This window comes from Penicillium expansum, assembly GCF_000769745.1.
Source record: "Penicillium expansum strain MD-8 chromosome Unknown contig277, whole genome shotgun sequence".
NCBI lineage: Eukaryota > Fungi > Ascomycota > Eurotiomycetes > Eurotiales > Aspergillaceae > Penicillium > Penicillium expansum.
Genome location: NW_015971414.1, coordinates 19,900 through 47,612, shown reverse-complemented (window position 1 = coordinate 47,612; position 27,713 = coordinate 19,900). Strand labels below are relative to the sequence as shown.

Genomic DNA, 27,713 nt, shown 5'->3' with positions numbered 1-27,713 from the left:
TTGACAAAAATATATATGACCAAGAAGTAATTCAAGGGACATTTATATGGGCTTGATGACTGGAATACGAAATATCCACGAAATTGCTCCGGGGCCTCTGCTGAAGTGTGTCATTTTTGGCCAATTAATCACAAAGATGGAGCAAGACAGAACACCAATTATTTTGGAATGTCAACATATGTGGTGTTTACTAAATTCTCCGTCACTGAATCCGCTCTACAGCCAGCTCAACTGCACTTCCTGGTACTCCCTGCAAGACTTCTTCCACCGTAGCCGAGTGCAAGTCGCCCTGCAAAGCGTGAATCTTCAACATGATTGCGTTCAAATCTCCAACAAGGAGCCGCAGTTTTTCCTCTCCAACAATGCTGCTGGCAAACATGAGACGCACATCCAACGCCTCTAGTGCCCTCTCTCGAAGTACCAATGATATATCAATCGACAGTGCAATACCGTCGTTATTCACCACCGAGAGCTCCTGCCTTAGGAGTCCCATCTTAGCCGTAGGCTGCTCTGTGTATGGATCATACGGGTGAACAACGACCTGGGGCGCGGCGTGACAAGCATCATGCGCATCAGAATGCAAACGCACAACCTCTTCAAAGTCCACATGCTCGAAGGCTGTAGGTTGTCGGGCTTGAGATTGGACATGTAAAAGATAGTCATGGAGGCTGCTCTGTTCCTTGTGATTGATACGCAGTGGAACCCTTGTGACTGTGGGACCGACCAGCTCCTCAGTAAGTGGAAGGGAACGACCGATAGAGATCAGGCCGAGGATGGTGTCTGGGACTTGAAGCTGCTTATGAAGTGCCAGCCCGAGCGCGGCATAGACCATGACTGCAGGTGTGATCGAGCTACCTGCCACCATTGGGTCTGGGAGTGCGATGCGATGGCGGATGGTACTGTCAGCATTGTCGCCCTCATATGATGGAGCCAAGGATGAAGTCTTTGTCCCGAGAAGATATTTGCTCCAGAAATCAAGTGCATGGGCCTGATTCTGTTGTTGGACGGCTTTGACAAAGTAGTTGAATCCGATAATTGGGGTTTCTGACATGCTCTGAATGTTAACCTGATCTGCTAGGCTGAGGTATTGTCGTTGCAACGATTCGCAGATTTTTGTTAACGACCAAGCATCGTATATGGCGTGATGGAACTCCAGGACAAAGTACCGCCGCGTGTCGTCGGATACCATTGAAGCGCAGAGGAGCGGCTGCCCGTCTGTAAATTGGCGCTCGCGAGAAGCGATGAAAAATTCGTCTAGGGACACCCCAGAGACGGGCTGGATTTCGTGTGACTCATCCAGAACCGCCTGTACATATTGACCGTTGTGCGGGAGAATACGTGTGCGCAAGATACCGTGAGAGGCGAAGACACCCTGCCATGCCTGTTTGAGGCGGAGCTCGTCAACCTCCGAAGAGAGCTCGAAAGTGTTGTGCATCCAGTATGCCTCAGGATGATTGGCGGTCCTCTTTATCATTGAACGCTGAATGGGTGTGCATGGGTAGATGTCAACAACCTGCTCGGGCCGGACCCCACACACTGAGGCAACTCGAGAAATGAGCGTATCTAGCTCATCGAAATGATCCGTTGGGAGCAGGGAGAATGCTTCGATCTCAGAAACAGATTTTACAAGATCTGTGGGGTCCCTGCCTTCTATGGTACTCGCGAGTTTGCCAAGACGGGGATGGTCGTACACATCTTGTACCGATAGCGGAGTACCGGCGGCATGTGCAAGGGAGGCCAGTTTCATAGCCCCAATTGAATCGCCACCACATTCAAAGAAGTCTGCCTCAATACCGAAGTCATCTGAATTGAGCATCAGCACAGAACTCCACAGAGAATGAAGAAGCTTCTGTACTCGGGTCTCCGGTGGCAATATGTCTCTATGCGACGAGAGAGAGAAGCGTGCCAACTCGGAAATTTCCAGGTTTCTGGCAAGGGAGCCCAAGAGCTTTCGATCCATCTTGGCTGATGCACTTAACGGCATACTCGTCAAAGGCACAAAGAAGCTAGGGATCATGTGCTTGGACAGGCGTGAGGCGAGTTCCTCCCGGAGAGAACTGGTTCGTTCCTGGAAAGCTAGAAGTCCTTCGTTGTTTGTCAAAACGGCTGGTTTGTTCCGATCCTGTGGTTGATCCGCCGGGGTACAGCTAATAAATGCGATAAGGCGTGAGCCAGTGAGCTCATCGGGAATCTTGACCATTTCCACAGCGACTTCGAGGTGGTCGTCACCAAGAGCTAGACGAATCATATTTTCCACATCACCCACTTCCACACGCTGGCCATGCACTTTCACTTGTCCATCCTTACGACCCAGGAATTGCAAACGACCGTCAGGCAAGAGTCGAGCCAAGTCGCCGAGTTTGTAGATGCGCTGGCGCTGACCCGGTGGTAAACAAGGTAAACTCTCCGGGAATGCGGCTTCTGTCTTTGCCTGGTTTTTGTAATACCCGGCTGCCACATTGGGACCCTCCACCACAAGCTCGCCGATTGTGCCAACGGGCATGAGCCGGCTACCGTCCTCCGGGTCCACGATCCATGTAGCACACCCAATCGACCATCCGACATCCGAGCCATCGTCAGTCACCGTGAAATGAGGATGCGCATGGCACCATATGGAAGTCTCTGCGGGCCCGAAACTGTTGATTAGGTGCAGCCGTGGTGACCAAGTCTGGATGTTTGTCACTGTGGCGGTTTCGCCACCAAAGACGAGTGTCTTGAGTGTCGGTACTTGATCAGGATGAAGCAGTGAGGCCACACTGGGTGTCAGGAACGCCCAGTCAACGCGCATTCTCTCCATGGCCCCCGCAAGGTCATTCATACGTTCGTTGTCAGAGGGAATACACACCGTCGACCCTCGGCTGAGCGACGTGAAGATCTCTCCCATGCTGACATCTGAGGTATACGCCGTGAACTGAAGGTTTCGGGAGCCTTTGCGGTAGCACAGTACCTCCCCATGACCTTTGATGCTGCTTGAAAAGGCCACATGGTCAATCATGATAGCCTTCGGTTTTCCCGTGCTGCCACTGGTAAAGAGCAGGAAGGCAATGTGCTGTGGAGCGATGGAGCTGACGCCGTTTTGACCCTCAAGGTGTTGGACAGAGGAACCAACGCAGTAGCACCTTGGAGTAATCTCATAGGCCAGCGGCTCAAAAGTTTCACTGCACAGAATGAAATCGGCACCAATATCCTCAACGAGCGACTTCAAATGATCCGCTGAATGTGCTGGATTCAGAGCAGCATTGGTTCCACCAATCTTCAAAACAGCTAGCATTGCGACCACAGTCCAAATACTCTTTTCAAATAGCAGAGGCACCCGGATGCCAGAGCGGAGACCACATGATGTCCACAGATATCCTGCAAGCCGATTGGAGAATTCATCAAGCTGCCGATATGTGAGTGAACCCTCCCAAGACACCAATGCCTCTGCGTCTGGCTGTTGGCTTGCCTGTGCGGCGAAGAGATCTTGAACTAGGGCCGAGGTTGGTTTAGGAACGGCTGCATTCCACGAAAGGATTTCGTCCCTCTCCCCCTGAGGAACCAAATCCAATTCACGAAGAAGTTGTGTTTGAGATGCATCGCAAAGTTGATGCACCACGTGGGCGAGTTGTTCCAAAAACCTTTCGGCTTGGCGTGGAGCAACAACACGGTCATCGTGGGTCATGTGAAGATGAAGCTCATTCCCAGAAACGGTAGCCTCAAGCACCAGGGCGCTGCTGAGAAAACCATTGGCCAGTCCTGATACATCCACGGAGCGCAGAGCAAAGTCGTCATTCTTCCACTCTTCGGAAGGCTGGTCTACTTGAACAACTAAGAGGCTTTGAGTGTCGATGGTCGCCAAAGCACCACGGTTGTACTGCTTTATATTCTGGAGACCCTCTTGCTCATGGGTTAACATTTCGGCTCCTTCCGCCTGGACAGTATCCATAATTTCGTGTATTGTTGACTGACGTTCCAGGCGAACTAGAACAGGAACTGTAGCCATCGTGGGACCTGCAACTGTTGCTGCTGAAGACCGACCAGAAGTACGCCCGTACACCGTGGATGGGAAAACGACGTTCTCCGAATGGGAGTAAGCTCCGAGGAGAATTGCAAATGCAGTTCGCATTATGGTGTTAGGGGTGAAATTCCTCTGGTTACCAGTAGAGAAGTGTGTTGCCAGCTTCCTGACGGAGGTGGGCTTGGGCCTGAAGTCAGGAGAAGGAAGTTCTGGCCATGATGGCCGGTCAGCATCCCAGACATACCGTTTCCAGAAACGTTGGCTCTCCTCGCTGTTGCGGTCAGCCAAGTTGACATTCACAAACACGCGATATGGGGTTGTCTCCAACGCAGGAAGGCCCAAATAGGAGCGACGGAGGGCAGTAAAGAGAAGAGCTAGCATCCAGCCATCGTATATGGCATGGTGGGCAGTCATAACGAAGTATTGCTTTTTATCAGATGTGTCTGTGAAGGCAGCAAGCCTCAGCATACGATCTCCAAGCTGCATATGATCTCGGCGGTCGAGCTTGAGGTATTCAGAGAGACGGCGAGCACGAAGCCATCGTGTCCGTCCCTTCACGACCACCTGCATCAATTGAGAAGTGCCATTGCTTTGGTGCCATTGGAAAAAGCGCGACCGCAATATGGGCCATTCCTCCAGCAAGGATACCCAAGCAGACTCGAAGCGAGGACGATCAATGTCCGTGGGCAGCTCGAACACCATTTGTGCAACGTAGCTTCCTCGTGAGTCCTGAGATAAAGCGAGTAAGCCCCCCTGGAGTGGCGTGCAGGGATAGATATCTTCGATTTGATCTGCTTCAACTCCTAGTTGCACGGAAGCAGATCGAACTGCACCAGCAACCTTATCCCCATCTCCGAGTGCGGAGAAAGGTGCAATGTCCGGGAGTACATTTATATCGTCCACAGCTGAGCTGTCGTCCAGAATAGCACATTGGGCCATGTCTTGCAGGATCGGATTTTGGAATACCTGCTCGACGCTGATGCGCACATTCTCTTTTCTGGCAAATGATACCAGCCTCATTGCAGACAGCGAGTCTCCGCCGACACGGAAAAAGCTGTTCTGTCGATCGACGTCAACGTGCCAGCCGAGGGCGCTCGACCACAGTCTAGCGAGAATTGTTTCCATGACTGTGCTAGGAACCTCTCGTGATTGCACCTCCACCATCAGCCGACTCAACTCCTCTGCTGAGACAGACGATGCGAGGTTCTTTAGCACACGACGGTCTGTTTTTGCCGAGGCCGTCAAAGGCATTTGGCGAAGTGGAACAAATGCAGCGGGCACCATATGACGGGGTAAGATTTGAACTAGCGCACTCTCTAGGCCATGCAGGGTTTGACAAATTTGATCAGACTTGTCCGCCAACAAATTCAACACCCCTTCCTGGTCCTCAGGTAGTACTTCAGGTTCTTTGGAAGCAATGAAAGCGGCCAGGATAGGCGGGGAACCAACTGGCCGAGGATTGACAATATCTACCGCCACAAGCATATTGCCGTCGGAGAAATGTTCCCGAATCTGGTGCTCAATCTCACCCAATTCAATACGTAACCCTCTGAGTTTGACTTGGTGATCACGGCGACCAAGGAACTGTACCATTCCATTTGGAAGGTAGCGTGCGAGGTCCCCGGATCGATAAAGTCTCATCGATCCCCGGTCTGGTGGCATCCATGCCGGATCATGAACAAAAGTGGCATTTGTCTTAACGGGGTCATTTAGATAGCCTGCTGCAACATTCGGCCCTTCAACGAGCATCTCACCGACAGCTCCGATGGGAAGCAATCGATGATGATCGGTAGGATCAGTTATCCAAGTTGCACAACCGACTCCGAAGCCAATGTTGCTACCAAAGTCATCAAGGGTGACTTTACGCGGAATGCAATGCGTCCAGATAGAACACTCAGCGGGACCAAAACTATTGATCAAATGCAGTGCTGGGGCCCAGGTCTGGAAGTTCTCTGGTGATGCCGTTTCACCCCCGAATACCATGGTACGGAGACCTGGTACCTCACTGGGGACTAGCAAAGTTGCCACACTGGGTGTGAAAAAGGCCCAGTTCACATTAAGATCCCTGATTGCACCAGCAATATTGTTCTTGCGGTCCCAATCGGAGGGTACGCAGACACAGGATCCGACTGCAAGAGAGGTAAATATTTCTCCAATACTGACATCTGACGTATAAGCTGTGAACTGGAAATTGCGAGATCCTGGCCCCGTGGAAAAGCGAAGAACTTCCGAGTGGCCTCGGATGCTGCTTGAGAATGCTTGGTGCGGGATCAGGATACCCTTCGGCATACCCGTAGATCCGGAAGTGAACAGAACGAATGCCGTACTTTGCGCCGAGACAGGCTCTTCATCACTCAGACGCCGCTGAAGTGGCTGCTTTGATAGGGTTGATAAAGTCTGCTCATCAAGCACAATGGCACGTTGGGCAACCTGGGCAGCCAGGATATGGTTTTCGCGGCTACAGAGAATAGTGCACTTTCCCATACCATTGATGAGACCTTGCAATCGGTCTTTGGGATGACCTGGATCTAATGCAACGCTCGAGCCACCAGCCTTGAGGATGGCAAGCATGGCAATGATAGCAAGTCCGCACTTTTCAAATAGAAGAGGGACATAAGATCCTGGTCCCACACCCATAGAGCGAAGGAATCTAGCGAGCCTCTCGGCGGCATTGTCAAGTTGCGAAAATGTCCATTCGCCATCACGGGCGCAGACAGCTGGGGATGATGGTTGAGATTGTACCTGCGCTTCAAAGAGTTCGTGGACGCAGGATACTCGAGGTGCAAGGACGGCGTTCCAGGATAAAATCTCCGCCAAATGGTCGTCAGGCACATGGTGGATGCCACTGACAGTGCGAGAATGGTCGAATGTGGACATTTGACGTATAATGCTTTCATAGTGGGACATAAGACGTCGCACTTGGACTGCTTTCAGGACAAAGGGATCGTAGCTCATTCGAACACTCACCTCATTTCCCAGCGGGGCCACCTCGACTGCTAGAGCAAAGTTGTGAATGTGAGTAGAAGCGCCCGCAACGACTTTTCCTGCAACAGTCGACACAGCAGCTTTTCTAAATGTTCCGTAGAGCGGACTAGTGCCATTGTCATCCGGGGTGGTCTTTAAAACCAGAAGATTCTGGAATTCACATGCAGTAGCACAGGAGTCGTCAATCTCACGAATCATGGAGATATCATACTGCGCGTGATCGAGCAGTTCTTCCGTCCGTTCTTCAAACATCCGAATTAAGTCATTCATTCGCATATCGGGATGTTCAAATACGATGCGCTGAGGAACAACCGAGAAGGTCGGCCCCATCACGTTCCGTCTATCGCCATGTGCACCCTGTACCGCGATACCGAATACTACGTCATTGGAATCATAGTATTGGCTGAGGGTAAGAGCCCAAGCTAGCTGCAGCAGCGTTTTGCTCGGGGCAGGACTTTCAATTCCAGACTCAATTGCTGGTAAAGCAATGGTTGTGTGCATCGTATCTGTCGTGAGCGGGGCATGGGTGGCTGGGACTTTAGGGAATGAAGGGGCCTGACAGTTCTTCAACGCTTGAGCCCAGAAGATTTTGGATGGCTCTTTCAGGGACTGCAATGCGGCCTCAGCCCAAAGTGTGAATGGAGTCGTTTCCAAATCATGAGTGTTTTCATCTGTTATCTCTTGCAGAAAACGTAGCATACGTTGTGTAATTGATGGTTCGAAGATGGAGTGGTGGGTAGTGAGGACGAGTTGCCGTATTCCACCTCCAGGCTGGTTTCGAATAAGAGCAAAGCGTGAAAGAGGCTGGCCGCTGCTAAAGATAAGTCCATGATCTGCCGACAAACATTCTTGTACATCCCCCCATTCACTCCATTGGATGGGTTCGTCCACAACTGCCTGCAACATGCGCAGTTCACGATCGTTCTTCGATGAGGTTACCTCCATGGGGCTATGGAAGAACCGAGTCCTCAATACAGGCATCTGACGGTAAAGTGCATTCCATGCATGGAGAATATCCGTGTCGTTCTGGTTTTCCGGGGGAGTGAAGACGACGTGTGATTTGTACGCTGTGGGATACCGCAAAGAGGCCATCACCATCCTGTTTTGCGCTGGTGTGCATGGGTAAACATCGTGTACAATATCCTCAGATACGCCGCACTCCACGGCGGCATGCTTTCGAATTTCATGAGCAGGTGAGGAAATGAGCTGGAAAGGCTTCGGAACTTTTCCGGGTGGTACTGAAGGCCCACTAGCCAGCGATGAGGGGGAATCAATGGGCAGGCGTTCTATCGCGCTTATTTTCTTGTTTGGGTGGGTTGTGAACAGGCGAAGTGCCTTTTTCAGCTGCGCGGCGACCTGAATTACCTTTTCATGTCGGATAACCAGACTGTCATACGACAAACGGAGTCGAAGCTTCGAACCTCCCCCGAGGACAAAAGGCTCCAGTACCAGGGCATAATCGAGAGGTTCGACTTTATCTGGCTCTACAGGCGTCAATAAATTGCTGCCGCGCCCAGCATCGGTGACTTGAACGTTGACCAAGGTTCGGAAACTGCAAGCCCGAACACCGTCCTGGCCCAGTTGCTGGATGTTTGCCAGACCTGTTTGCTCAAAGGCATTAATGCTGACCACCTGCATACTGATCTTCTGTAGAAACTCAGCGACAGTCGACTCGCGATTCAGACGCACCCGCATGGGCGAAGTTGCGATTGCAGGCCCGACAATATCAGCGCATTGTGGCACAGCTTCATACCGGCCCCCGTTGGTGACGCCAAACACAACATCCTCCGACTGCTCATAGCACCCCAATAGGAATGCCCAGGCGGCACGGATTCGATTGGCCATCGTGAAGCCAGAGTTTGTGCCAACGTATGGGAAAGAGATCTCATACTGAGAATCTGTGCGAAATACTGCTGGTGCATCTCTTGCACCAAATGGGAATAAAGATGCAGGACAATTATCCAGCTGCTCAGTCCAGAAAGGCTTGCATTCGGGACTTTTTCGGATGTCTATGCTATGGGCGACAAATAATGCAAAGCTTGGGGGTGCCGGGAGTGATTCCTCCCCGGTTGCAAGATCGGCAATATGACGCTCTACGAGCGCCACACTCGACATATCGTATGTCGCATGATGTGCATACCATAAAACGTATGGCCGATCGCAATCTTCGCTGACGACCACAGAAAACTTTGTGAGAGGGCGACCCACCGTCATGGCAGGCTTGCGGTTTTCAATGTTAAGTTCTGAAATAGAACGCACTCGGATGGTATCGATGGTAGCAGGTAGTGGCAGGACAGCCTGCATAAAGGTGTGTTCCTCCGAGGTCACCATTGCAGTTCGCAGTATGGGCAGCTTTTGCACCACTCGCTGCAGTATACCTGTGAGCCATACTGGGTCCACGGGGTGGACGCTCTGAAAGAGCCACGCAGACATGTATACACCTGGTACACTAATGGACCGAGCCATGAGGCCAGCCTGCAATGCGGTCGTCGGGTACAAATCTTCAATTTCCTCCGGAGAAATACCGCACTGCTCTGCGGCCAACTGCCGAATCAAGGATACATCACTATCAATGAGGGCGAACGGGGCTAGGCTGCTCGAAGGTTCCTCCCATGCACCAGGCTCTCCAAAAGATATGAGAGATGCCATGTCAGAGAATGTGGGCGCTGCGAAGATCTGTCCGCGGGTGATCTGCATTCCTTGCGATGCGGCTGCTCTCACTACCTCCGCTGCCGCTAATGAATCACCACCCAGTTCAAAAAAGTGCGCATCTTGATCGATGTCCTCAACGTCGATATCCAAGATATCTGCCCAAATCTCTCGCAAGACAATCAACTGTTGCTCGTTCAGGCTTCCAGTATGTTCCCCATTACAATTATTTGGTTTTGACTGCTCGATGACGCTGGAATAGCCCATCCTGGCATCTTCAAACCCCGCCATATGTCCAGGTTGCTAAATATGGATTCGGATGATTTTTTTGGTCCTGATATTGTGAGCTAGATGATATGTTCCAAGCTTAGCAATACTTACAACAAGGTGATTCGGAGACTTTACACATAACCACCTGGACTTAGAGTGTTGATAATACCCTTTTGATAGCGCCAAATGATTTGCATTGTATGGTGGTGCCACTGCATAAACCCTTTGCCAAAGGGTGGACACACCTGGTGTGACCATTCTAATGATCTGCAAAGTTCACTCATGTTGGATTAATCCACGACCCAGTGCATAGCACAGTAGTTCCTATCCTTGCTTCCAGTTTTTAGAAATTTAATCTTCTTGAATCCAAGACGTAGCAAATTTCAGTGTCGGGCAGATCAATGGAGTATACAATCAATCTCTACAGCGAATTTTCCTTTTTGAAAAAAAGAAACATGTATTTAATTGGAAAATGAATACCTGGCATTTCATTGCAGTATCATTTACCCGTTTATAGGATGTCCACGAAAGGGGTGGATCTTCGGTCAAGTCAGGTGAAATAAATACCAAGGTATGTATTTCAAACTGGCACGCATTTTCTCATTAACTTGAACTGCGCTCCAAATCATCCACTCACTGTACATCTAGTAAGGTGACTTGGTAGGCTTGGTTTGATATACATACGAAATCGTCAATATGGCAGACGCTTTACCCGACGACTCAAAATTGACCAAGACAAGAGTATTGGTGTTCTTTTCTCTTGCGACTCTCAGTTTGATGTCAGCTTTGGATGGAACATCCATTTCCGTGGCATTGCCGGTAAGAACCCAGAGCGACCTCCGAAAGAATATATTGGTCTGACACAGAGGGTGCAGATCATTTCACATGAGCTCCATGGAAGCGCGATTGAGACATTCTGGACTGGGACCTCATTTCTACTAGCATCGACGGGTAGGAAGCTCCAACAAACAACTAGACTGTCCCTAGCTTTGATTAACGCTTTGCTTGCTAGTGTTCCAACCCAATTTTGCTGCCTTTTCCAATATCTTCGGCCGTAAGGTGCTTATTATGACCGCCCTAACATTCTTCTTTGTGGGCGCTATCATTGCTTGTCTCGCGAAAGATTTCACATCTCTGATTATCGGTCGTTCATTCCAAGGTGTTGGTGGTGGTGGAATCAATGCAATGACTGAAATTATCATCACCGACATCATTCCCCTGCGTCTACGAGGACAATACTTTGGCATTCTCAGTGCTATGTGGGCTGTTGGGTCAGTCACTGGACCAATTCTTGGTGGAGGATTTGCTCAAAGCGTCAACTGGGTAAGCCTTGCTCTACTTCATGAGGTAAACGTTGTTAACAGGGAAACTGATTGACTCCGACCAACTGCAGCGATGGATCTTCTATATCAACTTCCCTTTCATCGGTATCGGTGGTATACTGGTTCTCCTATTCCTCAAATTGGTTCGATTGCCTGGCTCGGTTCTAAAAAAGCTTAGTGGGGTCGACTTTACGGGAACTGTCCTCTTTGTAGGGAGTATATCCTCCTTCCTGATTCCGTTAACCTGGGGAGGAGTTCTCTACAGTTGGTCATCCTGGCACACGCTAGTTCCACTGATTGTTGGAATTGTTGGCTTGATAACATTTGCTGTCTATGAAGCCAAGGGTACAGCAAACCCTATCATTCCAGTCACTGTTTTCCAAAACCGGAGCATTATTATATCCTATGTCACAGACATTCTACATGGTATGGTACTTTGGTGTATTCTCTACTACTTACCTCTGTACTATGAGGCGGTCAAAGGATACACTCCAATTATCTCCGGAGTGGCCCTCTTTCCTATAACTTTCACGACCGCTCCATCATCCGTTGTGGTGGGGTTCTTGATCACTCGCTTTGGCTCTTACAGGTGGGCTATCTGGTTGGGATGGGCGACATCAACACTTGGATTAGGCATAATGTGCTTGATGGACATCAATACCTCAGTTCCAGCTTGGGTATTCCTGAACCTTGTGGGTGGGTTGGGGCTGGGAATACTATTTCCAGCCTTGGCCTTTGCGGTGCAGGCCTCGGTGGATAGCGAGCATCTTGCAATCGCCGTCGCCCTTTTCAGTTTTCTCAAGTCGCTAGGGCAAGCAATAGGAGTGGCTATTGGTGGAGTTGTATTTCAGAATCAGATGCTCAAAAATTTGCAACAATACCCTGCGTTGGCACTAAGGGCGGTGGAGTACAGTCAGGATGCCTCTGGACTTGTGCAGGTGATCCGGGACATGTCAGATGGTCAGGATAAGTCTGATCTCAAACAAGCATACGCTGATAGTTTGCGGATTGTTTGGGCAATATGTTGTGGTTTGTGTGGCCTAGCTATGTTGTTAAGCTTCGGGACAGAAAGCTACGATGTAGATCGGGCATTAGACACCACGCAGGGTCTGAGGACAGAGAAGGCTGATGATTCGGATGAGGCAGATCAACCTAGGAAGATCGAAGAAAGGGAGAAATCAACTCTGATCTCGTAGATGCAATGCAAATGCATCGAAGATCATGCACAATGCAGTGGTGTGGTGGTACTTTTATGTGCTAGTTAAAGTGGCACCACCATATGTGATTCCACCCAGCACGGTTTCAGCCTCCAGGAGCGACACCACACTGCTTTGCCTTGTCGTTGATCGGTATTTTCTTAGGATATGATCAATGATACAAGTAAACTTAGTCATGTCATAGTGCCCGTGCTCTCCTTTTGTAAGTGCTGCAAGCCGTTGCATCAGCTTTGTACTTCAATCTTATCAACTTTGAAACTTCCACGCGTTGTTTACTGAGATGTCTAAGAGTAATATAGTACCACCTACTGGAGGAGGAACTCTCTATCTCGGGAGCGAAACCCCCATTCTGGCTGTATGGGGGGGTGTCGGTTTCACGAGGCTGCCATTGAAAGATTTACGAGATCTCTATGCTCTGCACAAAGATGACCTCGAAGAATTCCTCCAGCGCTGCAGTCAGACCATGCGCTCCTTTGCCTCGGATGAAGGCGAGCGGTCAACAGACAACGTGCAGCAAGACCTCATGGAGTGGATCACCGACTCATCGCGACGACTGCCACCCGGCCATGCTCTACCTGCCGAGGTCTCCGGCGTTGTAACTGCCATCCTACAAATTTCTCGCTATGTGATAATGTGCAGGAGGTGTAGATTGACTCCGGGGGAAATGGCGCAGTCCTTTTCGGCGTTTTCGGGTCATTCAGTCGGCATCGTCGTGGCCGCTTGGATGGCGGTGGCTGACTCGTGGTCCTCGCTTTATGACTTGACCAATGTTGTCATGTCTGATATTTACTACGGTATACGTCAGGCGAGTACCATATGGGACCAGGGGGCCAGGGTCTCCCAGTCGATGACGACCGAATGTGTGCGACGAGGCGAAGGTGCACCCTCCTCAATGCTCTCCGTCACGGGCCTCGAACGATCCAAGATTACCAAAGCAATAGACGAGATGAACATCATACTACCTGAGGGTCGGACGGTGCATTTGGCACTCCTCAACGATGTCGATTCCTTTGTCATAGCTGGAAGTCCAGAAGGTCTGGTAGCTCTGGCTAGCCGGCTAAGAACGTCACAATCACCCGATGTTGACGAGGCAAACACCCCGCTCAGTGATCGCCAACCTCGATGTTCCCTCCAATTTGTTCCCTCGCATTTGCCCTTTCATTCGCCACTTCTTCAGAAAGCAGCGACCGAAATTCGAAAGAAGCCGAACCAACACCGACTTCGAAGGGATCAGATCCGCGTACCTGTGTGGGGCCTGGATTCACTGCTTGAAAAAGACCCGAGCTTGGCGGATAACTTGGAGCATTGTCTCGTTGAAATGAGCCTGTCACAACCCGTTGACTGGCCCAAGACTTTGGAGCCCATGACTGGGCGGTGGCAGGTGCTAGACTTTGGACCTGGAGGTTCTAATGGCATCGGAATGGTGATCAACAAAATGAAACCGGGAACTCAGACTAAGATATATACGGTCTGTCCGGCCGAACGCTGGCGAACACGCACTCAGGACAGTCCCTCGGCGAACCTCATCTCAACTTTATCCATCGGTCCAACGTCGCGACAATATTCCAATGTCGAGTTCGTGGCAAGTGAAATCTCCCGACAGGAACCGAGCAACGAGCGGGTCGCGTCCCGTTTCATGCATGCTATGGGCTTGCCAAACATTCTGGTAGCTGGCATGACGCCCACAACCTGCGATCCAGGCCTCGTTGCAGCTATCATGAACGCTGGATTTTATGCAGAATTGGCAACTGGAGGTTATCATGACGCACCGTCATTGGAAAATGCCGTTTGGGCGTTAGCAAAATCAATTCCGCCCGGTCGACTCATCACTGTGAATGTTGTCTACGCCAATCCTCAAGGTCTCAGCTGGATGATCCCACTCTTGGCATCCCTTGTTCGGAAGGGCTGCCCGATTGGCGGGCTAGTCATTGGTGCAGGCGTTCCATCTGCAGAAATTGCTGCTGAATATATCAAAGTTCTGGAGCTTTCATACATAGGCTTTAAGCCAGCTTCGGCTTCTGCTATTTACCAGGTACTAGAGATTGCCAAATCTCATCCCACTCTCCCAATCCTTCTACAATGGACCGGGGGAAGGGCAGGGGGGCACCACTCCTTTGAAGATTTCCACCGGCCAATTCTTGAAACGTATCATGCCATCTGCGAGGTATCGAACGTGCTTCTGGTAGCCGGGAGTGGCTTTGGAGACGCCGACGGGTCGTGGCCATACATTTCTGGGGAGTGGTCATCTCAGTTCGGCCGAGAGCCGATGCCCTTCGATGCAATTCTGCTCGGGACTTGCATCATGACAACCCTGGAAGCAAAAACCAGTCACGACGCCAAGCAGGCTTTAGTCAATGCCCGTGGGGTAGCTGATACAGAATGGCCATCTACCTTGAAGGGGTGTACCGGGGGTGTCATTTCTGTCATATCGCACTTGGGAGAGCCGATGCATGTTCTTGCTACTCGTGGAATGCGGCTGTGGGCTGAGCTGGACAAGACCCTATTCACACTCCCCAAGGACAAAATGATCACAGCCCTTCATTCTCGCCGTGAATATCTCATCTCCCGATTGAACGACGACTACCAGAAGGTCTGGTTTGGATTTGACTATGTCTCAAACAAAGCTGTCGATCTTGCCGACATGACCTACTTCGATGTGCTCCGTCGGCTCCTTGAATTGCTGCACCCCGATACAAGAGGGGACTGGACTTTCCCATCATATCAAAAGATTTTTAATGCATTCCTCGAGCGGATCATGGAACGTTTTGGTGGTGTCCCTCTCGACAGCTCGATTACCCCACAAGAGAAACTGGACGCAGTGGCATCCGCTATACCACATCTCGCTTTTCATTTCCTATCCTTAGAAGACACACACTACTTTGTGGACCTTTGTCAGCAAAAAAGGCAGAAGCCAGTTCCGTTCATCCCGGTTCTTGACTTGGAATTCCCTGTCTGGTTCAAGAAAGATCCACTTTGGCAGTCAGAAAACCTGGATGCGACTTATCACAGGGATGCCGGCCGTGTATGTATTCTATGTGGACCTGTAGCGGTCCAACATTGCAAAGAGGCCAATTTACCAGTCTCCACCTTGCTCCGCCAGATCCACCATGGTTATCTGGCCAAGGGACCTCGGTTGACCCCACCAGCCGCATGGTTGGATGACAAGCATGACCTCTCGCACGCTCTCGAAGCACTCCATGTCAACCTTACAGATGATGTGATCCAACATCCCGACAGGAGCCTTGATGCTGTGAGCAGCGAGAGATGGCTACTCCTGCTGGGATCTCAATTAGGCGAATGGGGTAGGCGCCTTTTTGGGGCCCAGAAACTGGTCTCTCATGGGCAGTCGTATGAGAACCCAGTCAGGCGCATTTTTTCTGCCCGTCCAGGTATACTGGTGCGGCTTCTGGAGAAGGCCAAAGATGGGTATTGTGGGGCAGAAATATGTGACCGTGCTACCGGCCTGGTTGATGCGCGAGTGTCGATTAATGGAAGCACTATTACTGCGGCAATACTCGCCAGATGTTCGCTTGGTGGTCATCTCCGTGAATTATCTTTTCAATTTTTGTACGATCCATCATGTTCGTATGCTCCTATTGTGGAGATTACGGAAGGCCGCACACAGCGAATACTTGACTTTTACCACAGTGTGCTTTTTGGTCCGACCATGATCCGCTCCAAGGAGGTAAAGCCTCATTTCATGCAGCACTCTTCTTTGACTGTATCAAAAAGCCATGTACTGGCATGGATGCGAGCGGTTGACGGGCGGGAACTAGACGCCGCGGATCCCCTAGGTCCCAATGGAGAGGTCCCCATTGAGTATGCTACAATCTTAACTCTAATGGATCAATGGCGCCATCTCTTTACCTGGGATTGGGATATCTCGAAGCTTTTACACCAGCGCACCATGGTTGAAATGAGAGAAGGCCACCGCATGCTTGCTGTGGGTGATGAAGTCAGGGTTACCACCCAGATTCGCGCCTTGCATAACCGTGACTCCGGAATCGAGGTTGTTTTCGATGTTAAATACGAGCGAGAAGGTGCAAGTATCATGGATTGCATCCAGCAAATTATGATGCTCGGCCAACGAGCTGCTGAGTCCGAATGTTCTGACTCTGGTGAACCCACCACTTGGATCCTGCCCCTACGGAGTGAATCGGACGTACAAGCAATACAGGCCAAACCATGGTTCTCTTTGATTGATGGCAACGAGTCGCTGAATGTTGGTCAAACTCTCATATTCGAGATAAAGCGCGAGACTCGATTGCAAGACGGCAGTTCCGTCGCCAGCACGACTGGAGATGTTTGGCTCCAGGAACCGAAACATCTCTGTGGCAAGGTCAAACTCATGTGCAAAGCTACCCATCCCGATGTTGTTGCAGACTTCATGAAACGGGAGGCTTCCCGCACGGGCGAACCACTTCGGCTCCCACCACAGACTGGCATGACATTTCAAATCAACCCTCCAGACAACAGTATTGAATATGCGGTAGCTGGCGGTGACTACAATCCAATCCACACTATTCCCACTTTTTCACGTTTCTCGGGCTTTGAAGTACCGGTCTACCATGGCAACCACACGATCGCCCTTGTCCTTCAACTAATCCGACGGGAGATTCCGGGTGCAAATGTGATGACACTTCGCAAATACGATGTAACTTTCTCGGCAGTGGTTTTCCCACGCGAGAAGCTAACAGTTTTGGTAAAGCATGTCGCCATGGATGAAGGACGGATCATTCTCAGCATCTCTGCTCAGCGCGAAGGATCAGAGGAAACAGTTCTGGCTGCTGAAGTTGTGCTGGATCCACCCACAACAACACTCCTATTCACTGGCCAAGGTAGTCAGTTTCAAGGAATGGGTTTGGACATGATTGCTGAAAGTCGTGCATGTCGCCGTGTGTGGGCAGAAGCGGATGCGTACTTCGAACATAACTGACCTTGCTCGAGTACGTGGTATAGTCCATGCGTTCAACTCTCGATGTATGCTAACATGCCTTCCACAGACACCAATTCTCCTCACCTGTCCAATGGTATGCTCTGGTAGTTTAGAACTACGAAAAAGTGCTAACTAATTTACTTGTGGTAATAGGATTTCCACGCAGGATTCATTGCTCAATGGAGATCCCGATGGACGGTTCATCGAGATAGGACCTGCAGACACATTGATGTCTATGTTGAAGAAGACCTTCGCGCAGGGATCGAATGACGCTACCGGAGAGCAGAATGCAGAATTTTTGACGTTTATGGAAGAAATTGCCAGGGTACATAAAGTGCCTGATATGGTTTTGGAGGAGCCGACGCTGCCATCACAGGACATCGGGGTATCTGGGACAGAGGCGGTGGAGCCAGTAAAGGCCGATGAACCCATCAAAGCTGCCATTGCAACCAATACAGAGGTTTCCGTGGGGACGACTGGCCAGATTTCCGAAATCGATGATGTGCCTCCTCTAGCATCAGAAGCCCTGCTAGCTATTGTAGCTTCCGCACTCAAAGCTTCGAGGGCAAGTATCGATACAGCTAACTCCATCAAGTTACTAGCAAGGGGTATGTACTTTCTTGCAATGTTCCTCACACGGATTCAGCTAACCCAAGAGCAACTCTACAGGACGGTCAGCACTCCAAAACGAGATCATTGGAAACTTGGTCACAGAGTTCGAGCAGCTCCCAGATGCGGTGGAAGAAATCCCTTTGGTTGAGCTTAGCCAGGACTTGCAGAGGTCCTTTAGTGGCAAGCTCGGTATATATTTGAACGAATGGCTGGGCAAAAAGATATCAGCCAAACTCGCCCCAGGGTTTACACTCTCCAAATTGCGCAATCATCTCAGAGATTCCTTTGGCCTGAAAGAAGGTCACCAAAACTCGTTCTTTTTGACTGCTGATTTTGATGAGATTACCACTCGCTTGCCAGATGATGGGAAATCATGGGATGCTGTTAATCGTTGGACACATTTGTATATGAAAGAACGTGGGTTGGAACACGCATTGACTCAAGCTGTGACGGAGGACCGGAGTCAACCAGCTATGCAGCAAGATACCACCAGTCCTCAGCTGGCTAGGTTCGGCCAAGACCTTGCCCACCTAATGGCGAAGCATTTTACACCCCCAGAGTCGGGTACGGAGACAGAGACAAAGCTTCAACAAAAACAAGAGCACGACCGGAAAATAGAGCATAAGATTGATCAGCTTTCAAAGGAGCTTGGACCCGAGTTCATCTCAGGCGTGGAGCCATATTTTTGCCCTGAATTGGTCCACCGGTATCAGTCTAGCTGGAACTGGGCAGTTCAAGGTCTATACGTGACTTTGTCGAAGATCATAACCGGCTCCACAGAGATGAGTGGACAGCAAGAGCTGCAAGAATGGATCAAAAAGTCATCAGATCGACTTCAAAGTCGATCCACTGATCGGCTCCGGCGATGCGCCCAGTATTTGCACCACAAATGGGAGCAACTGCCACAGACGCCCGAGAGAGATGGCTGTCTCCTACTGCTGCGTCCACTAGTAGAAGACATCGAAAGTCCCTCATCAGGCTCTGGGTCAACGAGAAGGGATGAGGATTATGTCGATGGGGATTCAAGTGATTCACCAAGCTCGTATTCGAGCCTGCCTAACAAAGAGGCATTCACCCCATCAGATTCCTCATTGTCTATTGTGCAGAGTCCCATTAGAGTGTCCGTGAAAGATCAGAATGGTGCATGGACGACTGACATTGATTTGACAAACCGCCTTCATGAGGTTGAGACAAGCCCACATTTGAAGCCGATGACCGGGACTGTTCTGGTAATTGGCGCAGGAAAACAATCTATTGGCTTTGTTCTCGTGAAACAGCTACTCAGAGCTGGATCGCGTGTCGCTCTTTGTACCACTCGAATGACACCAAGTACCAGGAGGCTTTACTCCCGAGTGTATGCTGAGGAGGCACGAGCAGGAGCTGAGTTGGTTCTGTTACCATTCAATCAAGGAAGCGTGCAGGATATCACAAAACTAATTGACTATATCCACAGCGATATGGGATGGGAAGTGGACCACCTGGTACCCTTTGCAGCAATATCAGAGATTGGAAAGACTCTAGAGGACCTAGACTCACAGTCCGAGCTTGCACACCGTATCATGCTCACAAATACACTTCGATTGATAGGCGCAATTGTGAGCTCTAAGCGAGACCGACATGTGTTGAACCATTCCACACAGGTTCTGCTGCCACTGTCACCAAACCATGGTCAAATCGGCGGAGATGGGCTGTATGCTGAGTCCAAGTTGGGTTTAGAAGCACTTTTGAACAAGTGGTCTTCTGAGCAATGGTCAGATGCAGTGTCCCTATGCGGTGTCCAGATTGGTTGGACAAGAGGCACTGGCCTGATGGAAGCTAATGATATCCTGGCTAATGATATTGAAAGGCTGGGAGTCCGAACATTTGCAGCAGATGAAATGGCATCGCTTCTCATCATGGTGATGGAGCCTGCTTTATTCGAGGCGTGTAGTGTACAACCCCTCCTTTGTGATTTCAGCGGTGGATTGCAGACGCTTCCAGACTTGAAGGCGTGCATGGATTCCGCGCGTTTGAGAATTCAGACAGATGCTACAATCAAACAGCGAATACAGCAGGAGATTTTACATGACCAAATCTCCTCGAAAGCAGACACACAGCTTAACAAGCCACCCGCGCCCCAAGAGCCTAGGGCAAGGCCCCGAAACGATTATCCTGAGCTTCCAGAGTGCTACAATGAGCAAGTCCCCCCTGACCTGTATAGGTTGGAGGGCCTTGTTGACCTGGATTCCATGGTCGTGATTACCGGATTTGCAGAAATCGGCCCAATGGGTAGTTCCCGGACGCGCTGGGAAATGGAGGCTGAAGGAGTATTCTCCATGGAAGGGTGCATCGAGCTCGCTTGGATGACTGGGATGATCAAATATGAGCGCCATCGCCTCCACAACGGAAACAATGTTGGTGCTGGGTGGATTGAGTGCGAGTCGGGTGAGCCGATCAGTGATATTGACGTGAAATCCAAGCTGGAAGGCAAAATTCGCAAGCATACCGGAATTCGCATTCTTGACCTAGATGACCACTGCAACCCAAACCCCAGGTTGCGGAACATGCTGCACGAAGTCGGTACCCAAGAAGAGCTACCACCATTCGAGTGTTCCTCGCAAGCAGCAGAAGGTTTCAAAGCCCGACATGGAGACGCTGTCGAAATTTTGCAGGATGACGGGACTACAGCCACCGTGAAAATACGACGTGGGGCATCCATCTTCATCCCCAAGGCACTGAACACGGATTATTTCGTGGGGGCTCAAATTCCAACTGGCTGGGACCCCGCAATATATGGTATTCCTCCTGAGATATTGGCCCAGGCCGATCGACCTTCGCTCTTTGCATTGGTATGCACCGCAGAAGCCTTCCTTGGCGCTGGAATCACAGATGTATACGAGTTGTACAAGTACATCCATGTTTCCGAAGTTGGAAACTGCATTTCCTCTGGTTCCGGTGGACTTACAGCCTTTCAGGCATTGCATGAGCATCGCATGTTGGGTAGGGAGGTTCAGCAAGACATTCTTTCTGAGATTTTCATTGGAACAGCTGGCGCTTGGGTGAATCTCCTTCTTCTCTCTGCATCTGGTCCCTTGAAGACTGCTGCTGGAACCTGCGCATCATCCCTCGAGTCGGTAGACACTGCATGTGAGCTTATCAGCAGTGGCAGATCTAAGGCTTGTATTGCGGGTGGTTACGAGGTCTTTACCCGACCTATTTACTACGAGTTCGGCAACATGACAGCGATCATAAACTCGGCTCAAGACTCAAAGCGCGGAAGAGAGCCGAGCGAGATGTCACGCCCATTCACTTCCACTCGGAATGGCTTCGTCCTCAGTGAAGGAATCGGCCTCCAAGTATTAACGAGTGCATCCTTGGCTTTGGAAATGGGATTGCCCATATATGGAGTTGTCGCTATGTCGCACATGGCAGCGGACAAGATAGGGCGATCGATCCCAGCACCGGGCCAGGGTATCCTCACAGCAGCAAAGCAAACTGGAGCACCTGGCTTGTCTATGAATCCAACACTGCGTGCCAAGCGAATTCGCACATCGCTGGGCCATATTGAACGCCAGGCTCAGGCAGACATGGATGCCTTGCGGGAAGAAATCAGCTTCATGGAGTCCAGGGGAGAACCCGTCTGCGCCGAAGCCATGGAAGCACGACTCCGGGAGCTCCAGGAGGAGGTGGCTTTCGAGAAAAAGACTGTCCTACGTGAATTGGGTAACAACTACTGGCGAAACAAGCCCAATATTTCACCCATTGCAGGAGGGTTATCGGTTTTTGGTCTTTCTGTGGATGATATTACCTTTGTCAGTATGCACGGGACAGCCACAAAACTGAATGACAAGAATGAATGTGCGACCCTGGAGGCGCAAATGCAACATCTCGGTCGACACCCTGGGAACCCGATGTATACCATTGCTCAGAAGTCTGTTGTGGGCCACGGGCTGGGAGCTTCGGGTTCTTGGGCGTTGAACGGGGCCCTCCAGGCTCTACATTCGGGCATCATCCCCGGGAATCGAAATGCAGATGATATCGATCCTGTTCTACAGGACTTTGAGGGGCTTCTCTTGACGAATGAGAACATCAAGCTCCGTCCATCTGACATGAAAGCTTTCTGTGTCGAATCTTTTGGGTTTGGGCAGAAGAGTGCACAAGTAATCGTTGTGCACCCGCGTTATCTATATTCGGCTATCTCGGAGAAGTCGTACCAAGATTATCGCAAGAAACAGATTGGGAGGGCAAGAATCGCTGCCAGGGAACTTGATCGCGGACTTCACGGCCAAGGCATGTTCAAGGCAAAAGAGGAGACACCATATGTGGGTGATGAGCATGCTTTCTTACTTAATCCTCTCGCTAGGACTCAGTAGATTATAGTAAATAGAATCACTCTTTTCGGTTATATATCGACGTATACTATATTCAAGGCTACTAATAAAGCCGCGAAAAGTACACAGGTACATGTGTAGCTTCCTATAAGCAGTTACAAACATGAATGGAAGCCAACTGGGTTTAATATTCGCTTCCACTTTTTCCATGGAGAAGCTCTTGGTCTTTACACAGATAATGAACGCATGATATACCGATTTTTATTGACTAAAAGATAGAAATTCTATAAGGTAACCTTGGAGATAACTTGGCCCAAGAGAAAGAAAAAGGCGGGAGATTGATTTGGGAGGATCGGCCAAGGAGAGACTAGTGGCACCACTGCATATGCTCTTTGTTGTACGGTGGTGCCACTTGTTGCTTCTGCGGGGAAATTGAAAAGGAACTACGGACTACTCCGTATCCAGCCCCTCTTTGCCCTAGTAACACGCCTTCCATCAAGTCATATCCAATAATTTCACCATGACTTACGAGAACACTCGGGAGTCATGTGAGGCTCGAGAGGGTGTTGTGGAAAGCCCTAACGGGACCCGATTGTCCATAATAGCTAAAGGGGCCCCTCGATCAGCCAACAATCCAGTTGTTATTTTTGAGTCAGGACTGGGGGTCAGCGGTGCACAATGGGCAGCCGTGCAACGGCTGTTAGACCCTCGTATCCGCAGCTACGCCTATGATCGTGCTGGATATGGAAACAGCCCAGAATCGAAGACGCCACGCAATGCAGCCAACTTGGCGGCAGAGTTACTTGATGTTCTCCGAGCCGCGAAGATAAGTCCGCCATACATTGTCGTCGCTCACTCCTACGGCGGAATCATCGCGCGTGAATTTCTAGCTGCTGCAGATGCCGAAGCAATAGCCGGGATGGTGTTGGTAGATACCAACCAGGAGAACACACACCCTAAGCTTCGCGTCCCCTTCTCTGCCATACAAGCACTGTGCGGTGAACGAGACTACTCCGATGTCATTGGGTTGTTCCGTGAAAATTCCTGGACTCAGGAAGAGCTGGACCGCATTGCGACAGACGGAAGCGTCCCGACCGCGGCGAGCACCACGGACAAAGAGGCTGCACTTATACTCCAAAGCTCCATTGATTTGGGAGAGAAGCATCAGTTGGATACGCGTCCGCTGGGCATGCGACCGGTCACTGTTATTCGAGGTGACTCACGTCGCGACTTTCAACGTCTGCGCACTGCTGCCCAGGAAGGTGACTGCGGTACCAAAGAGCATTTCCAGGAGATGGACGAATTTCTCGAGAGTCGCTTTGACGTTTTCGATCGTGAGCTGCAGATGCAGCAGCTGAGCTTGTCGGGTAACAGTCGCTTTGTCCAGGCCACTAACAGTGGACATTCAGTTATGGCGACTGAGCCTCAGCTGGTTGCCGATGAGATTCTCGCTGTCTGGGACTCGAGCCTGTAGCACATATTCTGTGGCAAGGTTATTATATAGTCATTTGGTAGATAGCTTGCTGCACGAACCGCGTGGCATGAGCAGCTAGTCAAGGGCAAGTAATAGATATGTCGAGAAGAATCTGTTTCGTCACCGTAATTTTAGCGATTTAAATTAAACGGTTTCGATCTATGATTTCGTTTTATCCCTTCAGAATTATGATATCGCTCGGTTAGACCCTTTAGCCCTTCGCATTTTGAATGTTTTGTTCCTATGCTAGTGATGTGGGAATAGTCACTATGAACTAGGTAGAAGAGTTTGTCATCTACCCTGACTTTAGTACTCAGCACAAATATCGCAAGTTTGAAAAATTAGTCGAGTAGGTAGACGAACATGCCGCCCCATCTTTGCCATACAATCGGGGTAGGATCCTATGTCGAGTGCTGACCCCGTGTTTTTGTAACACCACCTCCTTGCTCGTTTTTTACCTGATTGTATAAATTTGCGACCGAAACCACAATATCACTATCGCGGAAATATATTTGAGACGCGCATCTCCGACCAAGTCAGATTAAATATTTGTACATAGGTTGTCCCGAACCACTGACCAAGCCATTTGTGCTTTTCTTATCCAATTTGGACATCGGTAGTATCTTTTGCAGTGGATGAGAAAGAGATAAAAGGAAAGAAAAGAGAGGAAGACTCTCAGACTGCACGTGAACGAATACCGCGTTGGAGAGTTTACCTGAGTAAGAGATAAATCTCATCATAGCACAATAACAATGGGAAATTGATTTAGGAATAGCGTGAATTATTCTTTATATTGGCACATATTTAGAAAGATACATATGCTCCTATTAAAAATAGATAAGTGAGCTTCGCTACTCAATATATGGTATAATACTTTGGATTGAGGGGATCTTTTTATAGTATCTAGATCAAAATCCCTAGCAACAAGAGGCACGGAAATGAGACTGGACTGGGCTTACCAGAGCGTAAGAAGGACGACAAATGGTAAGAAAACTGGCGTTCCCTAATCTTTTTCAACCACTTCGCTGGAGGTGCATCTGAGCAGAGAGTCAATATAGGTTTGACGGGGAGTAGATGCGCCGGGGGTATCCATGTTACAAGTTGATATGCTCAAAAGGAGACTCACATTCTTCCCAACACATCAAGTTATAGGTTGCCTCGAGGTACTTCTCAACGCATCAAGCTATGGGGGCATTGTATGCTTTGCGGCTAAATCTTTCGCCCCAAAGAGGAATTTCTTCCCACTACCTTTGTCAACAAGCACTAGACACACGGATACACCAGTTCTCTCGTATTGATAGCATTGCGCTTGATCAGAGAGAATTGACCTTGTTTCAAATATCTACCAGATCACGAGATTGGGGTATTCATGGCGTAGAAACTTCGCCTATCTACCCTGAGAGATGGTCAGTCTAGAAGTGACAGGATACCTACTGTAGGGGGAATTGAAGTTTATAATAATATGAGCTTGCGTTGGCTTCACCAAAAGGCTACTAGTCAACAGCACCACGTAGAGGTCCAAGCTCGCGGCTGTTGGATCCCCTGGGATGCTCACTGCAGTCCCAGGAAACCCCGGTCTTTCATGAACCCCAGCTTTCATGGAAGACCGGTCATGTCACCCCTCTCTGGAGCTAACCGCGTGTCGTATGATCGTCTCTCCTTTCAACAGCTACCCGTCGGTGGCACACAAGTGAGACTTCATTGCAGACACGCGTCTTGCAAGAGCTCAGTTGGGCTCGGGGCTGGGGTCGCTGCTAGTTTGGCATTGCAGACACATGTCTTGCAAGGCCTCGTTTGGGGTCGGGTTCGGGGCCGGAGTTACTGCTAGTCGGGTACCGCAGATACACATCTTGCAGGAGCTCATTTGGGGTGTTTGTCGGTCGCCACCTCGGCATCTTCGACGTTTTTACTCGGCCACTCGGCCGTCACCTCAGCACCTTTGAAGTTTTCACTCGACCCCTCGGCCAGATGACTTGCTCCATCTGTGCGGCCAAATGTGTTGATCAAGCGCGGGCTTTCCAAGTGTGGCCGGGAGTCACTGGTACCTAAGTGATCCAAATTCCGAGACAAAGCGCTCATAGCTCATAACTTTCATGACTCATAAATTTCATACCCCATAAGGATAAACTTGCCTATCAAGCTGGTGATTAGGCTTCGTCATCTTCATGTTAGACAGGGAATAACCAGTCTGGTAAATATAGATAAGGTGCTCTTACCGGAAGCCAGCCAGTTTGCTCATGTTGTTTGAACTCCGACAGTATCAAACTCGGGTTAGGGTTTCCCTAGACTATGCATGCAATGGGCTCAAGGCAATGAGCGCCTTGCGTTCCTTGCTTTTTCATCCTCAAACTCCATGGAAGGAGCTCTTACCATCAACTCGTGGAACAGTGATGATAAAACATACAGGTGAGGCGATAAAAGTGTTGGATAGATGATGGGCAAGATGGTTGGAGGAAGGAAAAATGGGGGAAAGAAAGGAGGGAGTGGCTGCCCATTATATGTTGCTGCAGGCACCTCAGGAAGAATTGCTACTATGCCCTATTCAGCAGCCATCGAGTCCATTTACCAATGTTCCAAGGTATAGCTCTGGAGGCTAATTTTCACCTACCTAAAATATACTAGTAGTACCCTCAAGCTTTATTAACCAAAGGTTAAATCCACCACAGGAACTCAGGGGTTACCCCGAGAGCCGTCGTCCAATGTAGTTTAGACTATTCGGTTTCTCTTACTTTGCTAGTTTGCTCTTTTGAAAATAAAATCACACATCAACGAAGACTCGGAAAACACTCCGGGTATGTAGCTTCTAGTGTTGCTTCGCGTACTGAATATAAGATGTGATCTACATCTTGCTTTTTCTCCGAAAGGTTTAATAGAACCGGACAACTTTTCGTTTTTGAGGCTGCAAAAACTGAGCTCCGAATTGATTTTCCTGGACGGAAAGTGTCGTTATCTTCTGTAAGGGTGTTAGTCCCTGGTGATCTTCCGTATTCCCATAGGAAGTCGGACACTCACGCCATGTTGACAAGATTTAACAACCCGGTCGCATAGCACATATTTGAAGTGATAAGTGATACAACACTCTAATACCATATAAGTAGTCGGAAGCACGTCTACGAGTATATGCAGATCACTTGGGCGTCGATATCTATGGCCTAATGACATGACGTCATATGTGAAGGTACACATAGAATACCATAGTAAGCTTAGAACCATCCCTATAGATCAAACAAGTTATGCTACTGTGAATGTTCTCGAGTCTCGTCGTCGTTGTAGTCTGGTGATCTTCCCTTGACTGCTGTCACTTGACGAGTTAATTTATTAAATAAATTTATAGGTAAATTTCTCAACGATATTTGTGGGCAGCTCCTCTAAATTGATTTAAGAGGCCTTAGATAAATTGCTACCTTTGGATTAACTGGGTACATATGGGCATTTTTAACTAGCCAAGAATGCCCAGGAATAGAGTAGAACCGATTAAGGTACAATCCATCTAGACTCTGCCTAGAAAGGTTTTAGATTGCATTTCGAATGAAATTTCATCAGGCCCAAACGGGCACCCGAGGAAGAGCAGGCCGGGGTTGGCTCTTCATATTTGTTTTTCTACTTCTTTTTTTTTCACTGGGTGAGCAGTTGTTCGTTTTTCGCAAAAGGAATACAATGGTCATTTTATCGTCATGCTAAAATTGAGATCGGTCAAGATTAAGGTATGGCTTTCAAGCTACAGATTGCAACGTATTGAAAAGCTTACGGTATTCGCAGCTGCCAATGATACCTAGAGCAAGAGAGCCACGGCCATATACTCCCCTTTGCAACAATTCTGTCAATGTGGCTCCACCAAGCCTGAGCTAATTTCTAATTACGCTCTGTAATGCTACCACAAAATACTTGATACTCTATAAATCTACATATTTCCTAAATCTTGAAGAGTAAGACCTCTTGTA

General features: G+C 49.5%; 3 protein-coding genes across 3 annotated transcripts; 2 read left to right on the top strand and 1 right to left on the bottom strand.

The window, feature by feature from the left end:
* Nucleotides 1-202: 202 nt before the first annotated feature.
* Nucleotides 203-9,922, bottom strand: PEX2_083940 (AMP-dependent synthetase/ligase; the record flags this gene model as incomplete). Its single annotated transcript, XM_016745664.1, has 1 exon — nucleotides 203-9,922. One exon carries the CDS (start codon nucleotides 9,920-9,922, stop codon nucleotides 203-205), a length of 9,720 nt encoding a protein of 3,239 aa, XP_016595396.1.
* A 675-nt stretch (nucleotides 9,923-10,597) lies between these two features.
* Nucleotides 10,598-22,340, top strand: PEX2_083930 (Acyl transferase/acyl hydrolase/lysophospholipase; the record flags this gene model as incomplete). Its single annotated transcript, XM_016745663.1, has 9 exons — nucleotides 10,598-10,720; nucleotides 10,777-10,852; nucleotides 10,914-11,224; nucleotides 11,295-12,252; nucleotides 12,625-12,642; nucleotides 12,740-17,357; nucleotides 17,444-17,470; nucleotides 17,530-17,984; nucleotides 18,046-22,340. 9 exons carry the CDS (start codon nucleotides 10,598-10,600, stop codon nucleotides 22,338-22,340), a joined length of 10,881 nt encoding a protein of 3,626 aa, XP_016595395.1.
* A 478-nt stretch (nucleotides 22,341-22,818) lies between these two features.
* Nucleotides 22,819-23,772, top strand: PEX2_083920 (alpha/beta fold hydrolase; the record flags this gene model as incomplete). Its single annotated transcript, XM_016745662.1, has 1 exon — nucleotides 22,819-23,772. The coding sequence occupies one exon, from the start codon at nucleotides 22,819-22,821 to the stop codon at nucleotides 23,770-23,772; it is 954 nt and encodes a 317-aa protein (XP_016595394.1).
* Between the last annotated feature and the right edge of the window lie 3,941 nt (nucleotides 23,773-27,713).